The 16218-nt window shown below is 51.5% G+C and overlaps 4 protein-coding genes across 5 annotated transcripts; all 4 read left to right on the forward strand.

The window, feature by feature from the left end:
• The first annotated feature begins 16 nt into the window (after positions 1–16).
• On the forward strand, positions 17–3170 carry PV06_04779 (uncharacterized protein). The gene is made up of 3 exons (XM_016405713.1): positions 17–573; positions 662–2094; positions 2141–3170. Exons 1-3 carry the CDS (start codon positions 540–542, stop codon positions 2351–2353), a joined length of 1680 nt encoding a protein of 559 aa, XP_016263919.1. The 5' UTR covers positions 17–539; the 3' UTR covers positions 2354–3170.
• A 98-nt stretch (positions 3171–3268) lies between these two features.
• Positions 3269–4471, forward strand: PV06_04780 (uncharacterized protein). The gene is made up of 2 exons (XM_016405714.1): positions 3269–3884; positions 4020–4471. The coding sequence occupies exons 1-2, from the start codon at positions 3440–3442 to the stop codon at positions 4388–4390; spliced, it is 816 nt and encodes a 271-aa protein (XP_016263920.1). The 5' UTR covers positions 3269–3439; the 3' UTR covers positions 4391–4471.
• A 3802-nt stretch (positions 4472–8273) lies between these two features.
• Positions 8274–11168, forward strand: PV06_04781. 2 transcript variants are annotated; one of them, XM_016405715.1, is made up of 3 exons: positions 8274–8696; positions 8762–10119; positions 10177–11168. In XM_016405715.1, exons 1-3 carry the CDS (start codon positions 8555–8557, stop codon positions 10870–10872), a joined length of 2196 nt encoding a protein of 731 aa, XP_016263921.1. In that variant the 5' UTR covers positions 8274–8554; the 3' UTR covers positions 10873–11168. The 2 variants fall into 2 exon arrangements, with proteins under 2 accessions (XP_016263921.1, XP_016263922.1); XM_016405716.1 differs by having other exon boundaries at positions 8274–10119.
• A 1096-nt stretch (positions 11169–12264) lies between these two features.
• On the forward strand, positions 12265–15374 carry PV06_04782 (uncharacterized protein). Its single transcript, XM_016405717.1, has one exon. It carries the CDS (start codon positions 12788–12790, stop codon positions 14759–14761), a length of 1974 nt encoding a protein of 657 aa, XP_016263923.1. The 5' UTR covers positions 12265–12787; the 3' UTR covers positions 14762–15374.
• Positions 15375–16218: the final 844 nt, after the last annotated feature.

The following is a 16218-nucleotide window of genomic DNA, read 5'->3' on the forward strand; positions in this document are numbered from 1 at the left end:
CTCTTGCTTTGCTGATCTCGAATCCTGGGCGGCTTCCCGACAGGCTCATCTAACCTGGTCACTGCTGACCCGGTCACCACCACCACCAACCCAAGCGACCTTTTGCCAACTTCGACACTTTCGTTTCCATCGCATCTGCGCCCTCGAGAGAAACACCCGTATCGACTGTACTTCGTCTTCGAGTATCTTCTTCAATCAATCAATCGATCGATCCCTTCCATCTTTACACCATCTACGGAGTACAACGCCCGATTTGCCTGCTCGTTAACCCGATCTCCTCCCAACCAGCCACATCCTTCCTGTACCTCGTCAGATCACCTCCCCATTTGGCCCCGTCGTCAATCTCGAGGTCCTCCTCAGCCGCATCGTCGCTGGCCGCTTGTTCGACCTCTGGCCCCTTTGCGACCACTTCGGACGTCCCTTCTTCAATACCCTACCTCCTGATCCAAGGTTCGGCGCATGGTGCTCCTATCTGTTCGCCACATTCGTCTGCGCGCACGCCAAACGATCAGGTCTTCGTCGGCCACCGCTCGCCCCACATGAGCGGCAGCGCTGCCACTCAGCCTTCATCAGGTACGATGGTCCGATCATTGTGATAAGCAGTGGTCTTTTAACAGCTTGACCGCATCGGCGCAGCCACGTTCTAACATTTTGTGATTAGGCGCTTCGGTGCAAGACCCCAATCCGACTGACAGCTCGACTCCTCCTGCCGCCGAAACCTCACAGCAAACTCAAGGCAATGAAACAATGACCGATAAGACCAAACAGCAGCCGCCTTTGGTCACCATACCTTCTCGCACGTCGTCCCATCAGAAATCGGCAGAAAAAAATCCCATTGTTCCTGCTCCGTCGGCCGCAGCAAATGACACATCCTCAGTTCCGAGGCGAGCTTCCAAGCGGAGTCTACTGAGTCGTAGTAGGAACAACAGCAGAAGCAGTAGACGGTCAGCGAAAGCTTCTCGAGCTGGAGATGCCTCCAAAGAGTCAGTTCCACCTCTACCTCAAAGCCCTGCCTCGAAAACGAGCCAGAAACCTCGGAGCGGTTTCCTTGCTATCTTGAATTGTTGTATCCCACACGAACCGCCGGGCGACAACAAGTCGGATGATCCCGAGGTCGCAGCGAAGAAGATCAAGATTCAGCCCCCACCACAGAAAACGGCCTCTCGGCCCCAAGATGGGACGGAATTGGTCGAGAATGAGAAGCCCGATACAGACAAACCCACCGCCGAAGAGTCAGTATCACCTGGACGAGCTGTGCAGGATGAGAAGTCATCGATACCCGAGAAACAAATAGCCGAAGACTCACGGCCCAGGTTATCGCGGGAGTTGGCTTACCACGAGAAAGCTACTCTTCCCAATGAGACCACCGCTACAGCGACGCGAGCATCAGGGAGCAAGGGCGGATTAGTGACAGATGTTGCCGATGGTCAGCAGAATATCAAGACTTCCACTATATCTGCTGCCGAGAAGACAGCCAATCCTGATGTCAACATCATCGCGGCAACACCGATAGAACCGGAACATCCCAAGAAAGGTCATGAGGTCGACAGCGTCGACGTGGGTGACGTCGATATGTATGAGGCTCCTCCTGCTGTCCCAGAACTCGACCCGGAGCCTGTAGATGAGCCGATACAACCCGCGGAACTCCAACCTCAAGTTCCCCTACCTCCTCCGCCTCCGCTGTCCAAGCGGCAAGAGCAGGTCACCACCAACGAAGTTCCCCCAGTGCCAGATGCCGCTTTAGAAAAGCAGACGTGGCTTTTGCCTCCAGTCAACGCCCATCTAAAGGGCCGAAAATGCCTGATACTTGATCTGGATGAAACCCTGGTGCACAGCAGTTTCAAGATTCTCAACCAGGCTGATTTCACTATTCCCGTCGAGATTGAAGGGCAATATCACAATGTATATGTGATCAAACGCCCTGGAGTGGATCAGTTCATGAAAAGGGTAGGCGAGTTGTACGAAGTCGTCGTCTTCACAGCATCCGTCTCGAAATATGGTGATCCGTTGTTGGATCAGCTCGACATCCACAAAGTCGTTCATCACAGGTTATTCAGAGAAAGTTGTTACAATCACCAAGGGAACTACGTCAAGGTAAGCTATTTCGGCCACATTTTCGGCTCTTACTAACACATCACAGGACCTTTCACAAGTAGGACGAGAATTAAAGGACACAATTATTATCGACAATTCACCAACGTCATACATTTTCCATCCTCAACATGCTGTCCCAATCAGTTCCTGGTTTTCCGACGCCCATGATAACGAGCTGTTGGATTTAATTCCGGTCCTTGAAGATCTTGCAGGCCCTCAAGTACAGGATGTGAGTCTGGTACTGGACGTGGCTCTGTAAGCTCCGCGAGCTCTAGGTGGCCAGTCAAACGGTGCCTTGATCTACACCTTTTCTTCTTTTGTTCGTATTAGAACGGCATTCTATCAAAAGTCTATTGGCATTGTTCCAGCGAGCCATCCCACGGCTTGATGCTAAGTATATCTCAAGCTCAAGCCCGTCAGGATCTCTATGCATGAGGTGCCAGGCCGGGACTTTTGGGAAAGTCCACCAAAAGAATCCAAAACACAAAATTTAACCAATCTAATGGCATTGGGATGGGACAGCATGTTTTCATCTTACAAGACTTTTGACAGTCTCTTCGAAGCCTTGGAGTGGGCAAGTTGTGTCAACGAGTCACTCACAGGGTTTTTGTTTCGTTTGTTTTATTTTTTGAACGTTGATTTGCATATTGCAGGCGTGCATCCGACTTTGCTGGCTCTGTGGATGAGGAGGGAAAATACCCGGAGTGATAGGCGTGGAAAATGGGCTTGTTTCATTGGGAGACATACACTTGTACAGTCTATTGGCTCGTACCTGAATTCAGCAATGCAATTAGATTGAAGTCTTGAGAAGACGGGCAGACATTCCGGCTGCGACAGGGATGATTTGATCCTTCTGCCGCGAAAGGCTTTTGTGCTACACCATGGAGAGAGAGTATCCAGGTAGAGAGTGAAAGGGGAAAAGTGAGCAGGAGAATTCAATATCGGCGGATATCATTTCCAGACTCATGTATTTCGTACACAACTGGGGATATTTCTAGCGATTAGCAAGAATGCAGACAGACATGCATGCATTGTATACGGAATATAGAGATAAAGTAACTCGATATTGAGGGCAACGTTTGTGCTCGGGCCGGGTTCCTGCATTTGACATGCGTTTGACTTGAATCCAAGGCTTATGTTTATTTCGGCGCTTCCGAAACTGACCCGAAAGCCCCCGTCAAGAGCACATTGGGCCGTTCTCTCGCTCCCCCAAGTCGTAACAATTCATCTTGCTTGTCGATTGATGTTCCGTAGCTGATAAATGTCTACCTAGAAGGTACGGGAGGACTATACTCATCCAAGACCTGATCACCCAGAGAAAAAGAGCAAAGGGCGGCCAATCATCATGCCATTTGCCACCATCAACTCTCATGAGTTGCATTACACGGACATTGCTCCATCCAGCAGCAGCGGCGGTAGAGAGGTATCAACAGTGACGTTGCTATTCGTCCACGGGCTCGGGTCTACACAAAACTACTATTTCCCCATCTTCCCTTACCTGACCTCCTTTCGCTGCGTCATCTTCGACAACTACGGGGCGGGTCGATCCAAGTACGTCCCAGGGACCGAGACGTCGGTCTCGGCCATGGCCAAAGACGTGACCGGTCTCATGGACCATCTCAAAGTCGAAAAGGCCGTCGTGATTGGTTATTCCATGGGTGGCATGGTGCCGTCGTACCTGGCGGCGACGTGTCCGGAGCGTGTCGCCGCGGGGATATGTATAGGTCCCGTCCACCCGAACGAGACGGTTGCCAACGTCTTCAAGCAACGCATCCCGGTTGTACAAAAGGGTAAGTCGCTTCATGTTCTCCTTGTCATGCCCGTCATCATCACCTTGAATCATCACACACAACAAACCCCCTCCCGAACAGAAGAGACCTTTGTCAAAGATGTACAAGATCGTTACTCACCAGTTTCTGAAAAAGACGGCATGGAAGCCATGGCCAACACGATTCCAAATACAGCCACGGGTCCCAATGCGACAGCGACACAAAAGGGATTCATTCGGGAGATGTTGATGGCTCAGGATCCCGAGGGTTATTGTGCGAATTGCAAGGCCATCGAACTTGCCACACCGCCCAATTATGCTGCGGTCAAATGTCCCATGCTCATCGTCGCCGGCGAGGTCGACAAGAGTGCGCCGTTGGCTTGGTGCCAGACGATATTTGAACGCTTGGGGACGGACAACAAGGGAAAACGGTTAGAGGTCTTGAAGGGGGTTGGTCATTGGCATTGCGTCGAAGCTCCTGATGAAGTCGGGCCTCTTGTGCGTGGATTTGTCGAAGAACTACCATAGACGAAGAAGGAGGGAAAGGGAAGTTTGTTAAAAGGGAGATAGATGCTCTGACAGTACATATGAAAAATCACTCGCTCGCTCGCTCGATCTCGCTTTTGCTTTCTACTTTCGGTGTTGCACGGAATGCTCGTGGTCTATTTTTTTTCTGCTCCTCTCTACATACTGTACGCGTTTCGATACAATGCCCCTATATCGCACTTCTTACATACTCATTTGCTGTCCTCGGTCGTATGTACTGTAGTTAGAACAAAGCTCGGCCCACCTCCTGACTGACGTCTCCTGGTCTCTGTCTCTGTGGTAGGTGTGTAGTGTTCCCTGTTTCGGCCGAGGAAACACCATGTCGACGAATTAGATACCGTTCTGCTGAATGAGGTTCCCTGAAGGTGGACCACGATCCTCGCCTATGTCGCTTATTTCTCGGACTCCCGCAGACAATGGCTAGAATAGCGAACGTAGCGACACTTGGCTCTCTTGCTGATTACTTCGTTTTATCTGACACAGCTGCAGCAATGACCTCAATCCGATCAACACCTCCACATATCTTTTGGTCGAGGGAATGCTTCGGAGAGGCTAACCCTGCTTCATATTACAAACATCCCCGTGTTGTTCGTCAAGTGAATGAAGCTCTTACTGCTGACCTAATTCTACTGCTTTGTCACCAGCAGTAGCCCCGACACCAAACGTACGTGCACGCAGACACTCTCGTCGTTCCCGCGCTGCGATTCGCGAGGCATGGACTTCAGGCCCAAGATTCGTCTCCCGGAGGAGGCAGTCCGAGGCGGAAGGATTGCCAAAGTCGGAACCTCACCATGAACCGTACTCGAAGCTCCTTGGTGCTAGCGACGCAAGGATAGCTCTCGGAAAGCTCTTGGTCACTCTGACATATCCATGAACCACATTTGTCATCTCTCGAAACGGTGGACATGACGTCCACGTTGTCTGTATGTCTTTGTACAGAAGTACTTATACCCGGGCGTTGTCGACGTTGATGGGAAGGAATGTTCATACTCAGACACACAAACTCCCAAACCATCGCCTGCATCTTCAGACACAAACACAAACACAACACTACAGAAACCAACCACTATCCTCGAAACGAAATGGCCGCCGCACAAACTGTCCAAATCAACGGAAAGCCCGTCTCCATCCCGACGGGCCTCTTCATCAACAATGAATTCGTCCCCGCAAAGGCCGGTGGCCTGCTCCCCGTCGAAGACCCTGCTATCGGAAAGACCGTCATTTCAGTTGCCGAAGGCATGGCCGAGGACGTCGACATCGCAGTCAAGGCAGCACGTACCTGCTTCAACAGCCCAGAATACCGAGATTTGAAGGCCGAGCAGCGTGGTGCTCTCCTTGCTCGCCTTGCTGATATCATGGAGGCCCGCGCCGAAGAGATCATTGCCGTCGAACAGCTTGACAGCGGCAAGACCCGCATGCAAGTCGCCAACATTGATCTGCCAGCCTCGTTAGGCAACCTGCGCTACTATGCTGGTTGGGCAGACAAGGTCCACGGAGATGCCAACTTCAACATCCCCAAGACCTTTGCCTACACCAAGAGAGAGCCCATCGGTGTTTGTGGGCAAATCATTCCATGGAAGTATGTTCTATCGCTTACCATTCCCGGAATCTCAAGTTGTTCCGGACCAGACTGACGAGTAACCCAGCTTTCCCCTGTTGATGTTCATCTGGAAGATTGCCCCAGCCCTCGTGACTGGCAACACTGTCGTTGTCAAGACCGCCGAATCCACGCCTTTGACTGCCTTGAAGATCTGCGAGTTCATCAAGGAAGCAGGCTTCCCTGCCGGTGCCGTCAACGTCATCTCCGGATATGGGAAGTCCGCTGGTGCTGCGCTTGCTGAGCACATGGGCGTCGACAAGGTTGCCTTCACCGGATCAACTGCCACTGGTCGAACCATCATGAGGGCCGCGGCCAACTCCAACCTTAAGAAGGTCACCCTGGAACTCGGCGGAAAGAGCCCGGTGAGTTGTCCCAGATTCATGTTGTTGATTCTCGCTTGTTGCAAGGCTAACACTTTACCTCGAACAGAACATCGTCTTCGCTGACGCCGACCTCGAGCAATCCGTCGAGTGGTCCGTCTTCGGTCTTGATATGAACCAAGCTCAGACTTGCCACGCCGGCACTCGTATCTACGTCCAGGAAGAGATCTACGACGCCTTCATGGAGAAGTTCACAGCCCGCCTGAAGTCTCTCAAAGTCGGCGGTAACTTCGCCGCCGGCACTCAGCAAGGTCCCCAGGCTTCCAAGATCCAGTACGACCGAATCCTCAACTACATCGACATTGGCAAGAAGGAAGGCGCCACTCTCGCCCTCGGTGGTAACGCCATCAAGGGCTCGGAAGGATACTTCATCGAGCCCACCGTCTTCACCGACGTCCGTCCGGACATGCGCATTGTGCGCGAAGAGATCTTCGGACCTGTCGTCGCCGTTGCCAAGTTCAAGACTGAGGAGGAAGCTTTGGCTTTGGCCAACGACTCCAACTACGGCCTTGCGGCTGGCGTCCACACCAAGGACTTTGAGCGCGCCATGAGAGTCACCGGTGGCCTGAGAGCTGGTACCGTCTGGCACAACATGTTCAACTTCCTCCACTGGTCGCTACCCTTCGGTGGATACAAGGAGAGCGGTATCGGTCGTGAATGTGGCGAGGCTGCGCTCCAAAACTACACGGAACTCAAGGCGGTGTTGCACAACATGGGTGTGCAAGCACCAACCTTGTAAGAAACAGGTCATGTTTTGGCCCTGAGAAAGAATTTTGTTGGTTTGCGAGAGATGTTGGGCGATGGGAGGGCAACTATCTTCTTGTCATAAGTAGCACTGTCTCTCCTTCCAACTTGGCCCCCAAGATGTACTAGTAGAAGCTGTTTTCTTTTAGCCCAAGGTAATGTCATTTGCATCTTTTTATTGTAAAATTAAGTAGGCGTCTTTCTTTACTTTCATGATACGCAGTAGGAATTGGAACATTGTACTCGTACAGAAAAGTGTGTAGACCATATCCTTTTCCTGCAGTTTTGTTTCAATCACACGGTGGACTATGTGGTTGATAATTCAAGGGTCTCGGATCAGTCGGCGAGCGGAACATGCAAAGCTGGTACCAGGTGTCTGTGTCACGCCATATCAGTAGTACATTGTACCATGTCTCAACTGAGGTAATACCGATGTCGAATTTCACTGGCCAGGAGGACTTATGTAGTAACGCGTAATTCGAACCGACAAAGACCCTGCATCGACTTTTTGTCTATTCAGCAGAGATAATGCAGCCAAGGGACGATATCAAGAATTGGACGCGTCTCTAGGTTGGTAAGTGGGTGTTGACTTGTTTGATGAAGTAAAGAGGACGTTCATTTTAGGGGCACTTACGGAGTAGATGCAGCCGGAACGGCCCCTGCTGGATTGACATGTTCCGGGTGTCTCCCTATCACCAAAATACGAGCACTGTAAATGAGCATCCTATCTAAGCGGGCAGTTCAATCTCAGACAAGCGCCTGAGCTTTGCACTTTTGGGAGGCCTCGACATTCTGAATCCCTACCTAGGAGATATAGTATACAAAGTATCCGTATTTCACGTCGTACTTATTAATATCACAACAATGATAGAGTAACATTACTATACCCATTGCAACTGACAGAAGTGCTTGACAGTGGCACGCGTCGCAATCCACTCGACGCATTTTCCGGGCCTAAAGGAGCCTAAAGGACGCCCCGGCGGCCTATGATGAGGCTCCTGAAAGCCACTAGAAAGCTTGAGATTCATCGATCCTGGGCTGGTGGGAACGACAGGAAGCGTACGGAGCACCTTTAGGTATTATTATGGAGTAACAACTCCTCTCATCACACCTGCAGCTTGCTCAAAAGACATTCTGGACTGTTCGTAGCAGGCAGTAATCTACTCCCGTATGTACTCCGTACAGCGTGCAAGTCCTCCGCCCATCAGCCAGAGTCAGCGCAGTCTGGCCTGTTCTTGTTCCCCAGATAGATTGTCCGATAGTCGTTTTCTTCGCTTACTCAATTCCACGCTTCATCTCCATTGAACTCGTACTCTCGTACACCCATCATTGTCTTCTTTTCTCTTCTCATTGCTCTCTTCTCTTCCCTTTTGAATTTTGAACTTTTTGATTGCTTCATTGTACCGTACACGCGGCCGGTGTATGCCGGGTTCCATTCGCTACCAGACCCCCCCTCTTGATCGCTTGTCCATAATGTCTCCTGACGTCCGACTCGGCGCCTTCTCCTGGCTGAGCCGGATCGTCGTGCTGTTCACTTGCTTATCTCACGCATTCTACATCCCAGGTACGGAGCCTAGATCAGACTCCGAGTGGAAGAAGGAAAATTGGTTTTCGCTGACCATGGCCCAGGCTACTTAATACGAAGTTATCGGGACGATGACAATATTCCTCTCCTCGTGAACAAGGTCTACTCGGACAACACTCAGCTGCAGTACGCCTACTTCGACCTACCTTTCGTTTGCCCTCCCACTGGCCACAAGCTCCATGGCTCGTCACACGCGAGTGGACACAGCGTCCCCCTCAACCTCGGCGAAGTCCTACGCGGCGACAGGATCAAGACCTCGGACATCGAGGTGGACATGGGACAAGATGTGGACTGTCAATATTTGTGCGATCGGGTCGTCGATCGGAGGGGCATGGAATGGGCTCAACAGCTGATCGAAGAGGAGTATGTCACGGAATGGATCCTCGACAACCTCCCCGGCGCCACGTCCTTCGTTACGGTCGATCGGAGTCGAAAATACTACGCGGCTGGCTTCAAGATGGGTTACAAGGATTTCGACCTCGCGACAGGGAGGCCAAGGTACTTTTACTACAACCACTATACCCTCGTCGTTCGTTGGCGCCCAGCTCCCGGGAGAGCAGGCGACAACGGCGGCAAGGTGATTGTCGGCTTCGAGGTCTATCCCAAGAGCATCTCGGCGGGACACCGGAACGAAACCGGCTGTCCTCTCGACGTGACGGGAGAACAAGAGCCCTTGGCTCTTTACGTCCCCAGCAACACTAGCAGCCTACAAGAGCAGTTCCCCGACTCCTCTTACGTACCTGAAGAGGTGATCGACACGGCAGACGGTGCTACTCTGACCATCCCGTACACCTACTCGGTTTATTTCCGCGAAGACAAAGAGGTGGAGTGGGCCAACAGATGGGATTTGTACTTCAGTGACCAGGCTGATAGCAAATTCACCCACTGGCTTGCAATCATCAACTCCCTCATCATCTCCGGTATCTTGGGCGCCGTATGCGTCGTCATCTGGTCACGAACGATGCAAGGCGACATCAAGGGACGTGGAGATGGGGTGCTCGAGGAAGCTAGATTGCGTATTGGCAAGAGAAGTGACAAGAAGAAGTCCACCAGTGGTCTGCTCGAGAAGATCTCCGAAGCCGGTCCAGACGAAGATTTGTCTTCCGATGAAGAGCCTCTCGAGGAGATCAGTGGCTGGAAACTACTGCATGGCGACGTGTTTCGACCCCCTCCGTATGGCGGGCTCCTTGCGCCTGTGGTAGGCTCAGGCATGCAGCTTGTCTTCGTGGTGGTTGGACTTTTGTCGCTGAGCTGTGCTGGAGTGATCAATCCGAGCTGGCGCGGCGGCTTCTGGAGCGTCGGCATTGGTCTGTTCGTGATTGCCGGCGTCCTCTCGGGCTACTTTTCGGGACGAGTATACAAGACTTTTGGAGGCCAGAACTGGCGCAAGAATACAATGATGGTAAGCATGATGTGTTTGTGTGCGGGTGCGATTGCTTCAGCTAACCTGATGGACTAGACTGCGCTGCTCTTCCCTGGCCTTGTGTTCAGTCTCGTCTTTATGCTCAACCTGTTCTGCTGGGCACAAGCCTCTTCCACGGCACTTCCATTCTCAACACTGCTTGGTCTGGCTTGTCTGTGGCTTCTTATTCAGCTTCCTCTGGTCCATCTCGGTTCGTACTATGGTTATTATCGGTCCTCGGCGTGGGAACACCCAACACGGACCAATGCTATACCTCGACAAATTCCTGCTCAAGCATGGTATGCTAGACACCAAATCGGACTTATCCTGGGAGCTGGTCTCGTGTCCTTTGCGGTGCTCTTCATCGAACTCATCTTTGTCTTCAAGTCTCTATACCTCGACAAATCATCCTACTATTATGTTTTTGGCTTTCTGAGCATCATCTCGGCACTTCTTTCCGTCACCATTGCCGAGACGGTCATCATCACCACTTATATACAACTTTGTGCGGAGAATTACCAATGGTGGTGGCAGTCCTTTTTCGTGGGCGGGTCGTCTGGAGTTTGGATTTTTGTTTACTCGGTGTGGTACTATGCCACCAGGCTGCACATTGATGGATTTGTGAGCAGCCTCCTGTTTTTCAGCTACAGCGGTCTGGCGTGCGCTGTTTATTCCTTGGCAACGGGAACGATAGGGTTCCTGACGGCGTACATGTTTATTCGAAGGATATACAGCGATGTCAAGGTGGATTAAAAAAGCACACCTGTCTTTCCCAGAGGTTTTCTTGGGTCGTCCATGAGCAAGAAAATAAGAAACAGGCAACGAGCAAGGTCTAGAGATTGTATAGCATGACGAAAACAACAATGATTTTCACTCGGAGACACACAAAGTACTCCAGTCCAGGCATATACCTACCTAAGTGTGGTCCAGCAGGACGATTACGAGGGTCTAGGCGAGAACAAGATGGGATGATCTCAAGTCAGTAGTTCGTATCCATGCCGAAGAATAAATGAGCAGGATTAATAATAATGATGCCCAAATAGTCAACCGTGATCATCATGTCCGGGCGTGCATCGGATATGACATGAACCCAGAGCGCCAGGGCAAGTCTGATACTCCTCCTCGGTCCTCGTACTATTAGTATTCTACGGAGTAAGGTAGGCAACTACTGTAGCAATACGGAGTTACGGAGGGACAGGAGAGTAGTACAAGTAAGGTCTGGCCAGCCTTTTGACATGGGGGTTCTCCGTACTTGGTCAGAGTCAGCGAGCACATGGGTGATTATCAGGTCGTTCAGATTGGCTCTTTGTAATCGATTTCACTGACAAAGAGAAACTTGAGGGGGGGAGTGGGTGAAGAAGATTACCGATGATGTGGGAGTCGATGCTGGAGGAATTGAGGACTGTGAGCCAGACAGAAGCAAGGCTGTACTCCGTACGGAGTACAATGACATTGAAGGGCGCGTACAAAGTGGAGATACTTGATCGATTACATGGGCCGGGAGTTTGTCTTTGACCACCACCACATGGACTCGGAAAGCCACAGCCTTGGATCAAACAAAACTCTGATGGGTGTTGTAAGTGCCCGGAGTCGACTGCTGTATGCTGTAATACTATACGCGCTCATCCACAAGGGACCAGCTTTAGTCTCCCCGTGCTTTCTTCTTGGTCGGCCTCGTGTCCCCAGTATTTTATTTTTTCTTACGAGTGCTATATCGTGTATGTAGGTACGTAGCCTTTTCTTACCTTACACGGTCAGCAGTACGAATACGGCGCCCTTGTCATGTCTTTAACCATGTCTACCTTTTACCTACTCTAGGCGATCCGTGCGATACAAGTTTTTTCTTCTCATCCACCGGGGCATTGGCGCGCGGCATGACTCACTTCCTCTAGCAAGCCAGGCCTTTGTGTCCCTGGCGGGACCCCAGAGTAGGTACTCGCACTTGCTCCCACGCCCTTCTGACGACCTTGTTTGTTCTTGACAGGGGCCAATCCACACCGAGTCAATGGACACATATGATTTGACTGCCCGCGTATTTTGTGGGAGTCACAATTGTCAGCTTTTTTGTTTGGAGATGGGTATGTCCCTTGCATGTATTGTGGTCACTCCGTACTCCGTACCCACGCCGAGTAGTATGGTAAGACTGTATGGAGTATATATATATATATATATACATACACATATCGGTGCCCACCTCAATTGCTAGAAGACAGAAACACTTACTCTCAGTTACCGTCCACTGTACTACTGTACAAACCCATACACACAAAAAGACACAAAGCGAGTGCTAACCTACAGGCTCGTACTCACAAGCTATACCTCCCTCCTACGTATCTCACACCAATCGAGTCAACTCACTAGAAGGTCTTTCCGACTTTCCGTTCAATTGCATCTTGGGTCGTTATCTCCTTTCCAATCAACACCCTCCTCGGCCGCCTCTGCCAACCTCAAGCCCAGTCCATCCCAGCCCATCCCAATCACAAATCCCCGCAGAATCCTGGTTTGGATCGCAAACTCGGCGTCAATCAACCCCTCTTTGGTCCATCACGACGCCCAATCCTGACGCCATCACCAGACCGACTAGCTTTATCAATCCCGCTCTAACCTTACACATCAACCCAAATAGAAGAGAGGGGAGGTTTCCTTCCCTTTCCCTTCTCTCTTCGTCATGACAGCTGCTCGACAGATCATCTCTGGCGAGATGCCTTCTTTTCTTTCATCGACAATTCCGGTCCCATCATACACGGCGCGCTCTCGGTCACTGCCTACCAACAACACACGGGAAGGAAGAAAAGGCTCGGCCATAGCCAATGCGATCGGACTTCGCAAAAAGAACGAAATCGACATCATACTGGACGGAGATGATGAATTCGTCCATTCATACTCTACCCACGACGAAATACAAGGACATGTCGAGGTCAAGTTCGAAAAGGACACCCAGTTTGATGAACTCGCCATCACGTTTGAAGGCCAAAGTTCAACCTATGTCGAAAAGATAGCTACCACGGCGCCGACCACCGGTCGCACGACAGGAAGACATACATTTCTCAAGGTCCAGCAACCCATTGCCGAGTATTTACTTCCTGGAGACAGCGTCTTTCAGGCCAACGTGACGTACAGGATCCCATTCACATTCGTCGTACCCGATCGATTGCTTCCGTTCATCTGTTCGCACAAGGTCGACCATGAAGAGATCCGCCACGAACATATCCAATTACCCCCCAGTATCGGAGACGCCAGCATTTCCGGCGACGGACACACGCTCATGGACGATCTGGCCCCGGACATGGCGAGGATATGCTACACGGTGCGTGCGCGCGTGACCAAGGCCAACGCCGTCGGCCGACTCCTCGAACTCGGCAACCGGATCGAATGCATCAGAATCGTACCTGCGCGCGACGAAGCACCGCCGCTGATTCTTGGTGACGACTCTCACAGCGACCACGTCATGCGCAAGGAGAAATCCGTCAGGAAAGGGCTGTTGAAGTTCGGCAAGACAGGTTATCTGGCCGCCGAGACCACGCAACCAAAAAGCCTACGGTTGCCGCATCCACGACGGACACGGCAGACCGAACCTGTTGCTTCCATGGCCACGATCAATCTACGATTCGACCCGTGTACGCCGGATGATGTCCCTCCACAACTGGACTCGATCACGTCGAAACTCAAGGTTTACACATTCTTCGGCGCAGCGCCGTTCAAGCTCCTCCCTGAAATCCGCAAGCACGACAACTGGTCGACCTTGCACGGTGTGTACCCTGAGAACATTCCTCTGAGTTCGCGCAACCTCTCTACCGTCTCGTGGACGCGGCACGAGCCCTGTGTATCCAATCAATACCGACCATCCTGTAGTTCGTCGTCTTCATCGGGATCGTCGTCATCATTCACGGACTCTGCGGACCTCTCGCGGCGACCCAGCACGTACTCCACGTCGAGCGCGTCGTCCATCATCCCCGAACCCAGTGGCGCCTATCGGGGGGATTTGCCTTTTTACACCGCCAGCGTCCTCGTCCCCATCGCCCTCCCGCACGCGACGGGCTTGAGCAGACCCAAGGTGTTTGTGCCGACCTTCCACACCTGCATCGTCTCTCGCACGTACAGTGTCGAATTGAACCTCGGCTTCCGATCCCCGGGCGCCAACATTCCTGCCAGCAGCCACGTCGTGCTCAAGACCCCGATTCAGGTGTCGGCGGAAGGTGGCGTCCCGCCGGCCCGTTTGCACGAGTCGGATGCCGCCATCGCCGCCGAGATCGAGGCTCAATTCGGTCTGTACGAAGCTCGAGCTCTACGTGGTGAGATTGGTGATGTGGTGGACGGTGAGAGTCCCAGATACGAAGAGGCCACTGCTGCTGTTGGTGCTGCTACGGCCACCACTCCCGCCATGTTACGAAGTGGAACGAGACACATGAGTCTGGAGGATTCGGTCTCAATGGCTCGATTGGTCCTAGAAGAAGAGACGAGTGATGAAGTCGGAACCGGAATCGGAGTCGGCGTCGTCGGGCCGCGTCGTGGCGGCGGCGGCGGCGGTGGTGGTGATGACTCTTCACAACGAGATGCCCCTCCTCCAGAGTATCGGGCCGAATACAGCTCTGGGAATAGGCCTGGTGGACCTAGGACCCATAGCGTGAGTCCATTTACTTGATTTTTTTGCTTTGCTTTGCTTTTCATTTTACATATGATTTCCGGCGTTTTATTTGACATGTGCTTTACCTATGATACCACACAAAGAAAGTTTTTGCGTTTTGGATCGGCTGCCGAGTGTTGGGACAGTGGGTTATCAGCTGTGATTTCTATCTTACGATTATATTTGTCTATGTGACAACCAGATGAGATGAAACATGAATTCTACTTATACATGAAGAGTGATAAACCGGCGAGGGTATCTTTCTCTTCTTTTCTCAGGGATACCTTTTGTCCTTTGATGAAAGGAATTTCAAATTAGAACCGCGCGCCAATCGAGGCAATAACGATAGAATGGAAAAAAGGAGTCGAGAGACAGGTTATGTTGGGATCTCTTCTGGCCGTCTGGGTTTGGATTTTTAAACAAAACACGACGAGGATCGATTTTTTTTTTGATTTTTTCCACGTTTCCCGTTTTCATCTTGGTGATGTTGATTGATTGCCCTCTTGATCTGGGGGCGGGATTTCTGTCTTTCTGCCTTGTACTTTTCTCTTTTAATTTCTCTCTCATGTTCGATACCTGCTTGTCTTCCTGCCCCTCTGTACCCACGACGTTTCATGGTGGTCGATACGGGGGAGGCGAGGGAGGAGGAGGTGGTGGTGGTGGTGGCCTACGAACAAGTTTGTGAGTCATGGGCGCGTGGTTTGTCAAACGTCTCATCATCTGGACGTATTTACGCCTTTGACGCCTTTTTTTTGGTTTGGTTTCTACCACACACACACACACACGAGTCTTTTTTTTGTGTTTTGAAATGGGGGACATTTGACTTACCCAGTCCTTCTGATCAACAGGAATATTACATCTTGGGACAGAGACACCGAGGTCGTATCGTGGTCAGGTCGACGGCCTTTCCATTGGCCAGTGTCTCGGTACTTCCACTGTGAGTTTTTTTTTGTTGTTCTCTTTTCGATCTTTTCTTTTTTCCCCCCAAACGTCGGATCGAGGGGGAAACAACGTGTCCTACGTGATGCTGTGATGGGTTGAGACTGATGTGGTAGATGTCTTTAGTTGAGGATGATCCACCTGCGATGGAGACCCGAGAAACGTTTCGGGATACCCGGTTGGATCATACAAACCGAGACGGAGAGAGAGAGAGAGAGGGAAAAAAACCCGGAGGCGGGGGGGAGGTTCGAGTCTCAAACCGTCCGGAGGTAAAATGGAAGTGAAATGAAAAAGTACAGAGGGGGGCGTTTCGGGACACGGAGAGAGAGAGAGACGGAGGGAAGGAAGAGTTGGGTCGAGTTTTACACACACTCACACACACACACACACACTCTCTCTCTCTCTCTCATATCATCCATGTCGACATCAATCGACGTCGATACCTTGTCAATTAAAGGGTCAACTATTTGTCATCCTAGCACCTTTTCTTCATGAATCATCATCGTCACCACCAGTGTCATCGAATGTCCTACGAC

Source organism: Exophiala oligosperma, assembly GCF_000835515.1.
Source record: "Exophiala oligosperma strain CBS 72588 unplaced genomic scaffold supercont1.4, whole genome shotgun sequence".
Taxonomy (NCBI): domain Eukaryota; kingdom Fungi; phylum Ascomycota; class Eurotiomycetes; order Chaetothyriales; family Herpotrichiellaceae; genus Exophiala; species Exophiala oligosperma.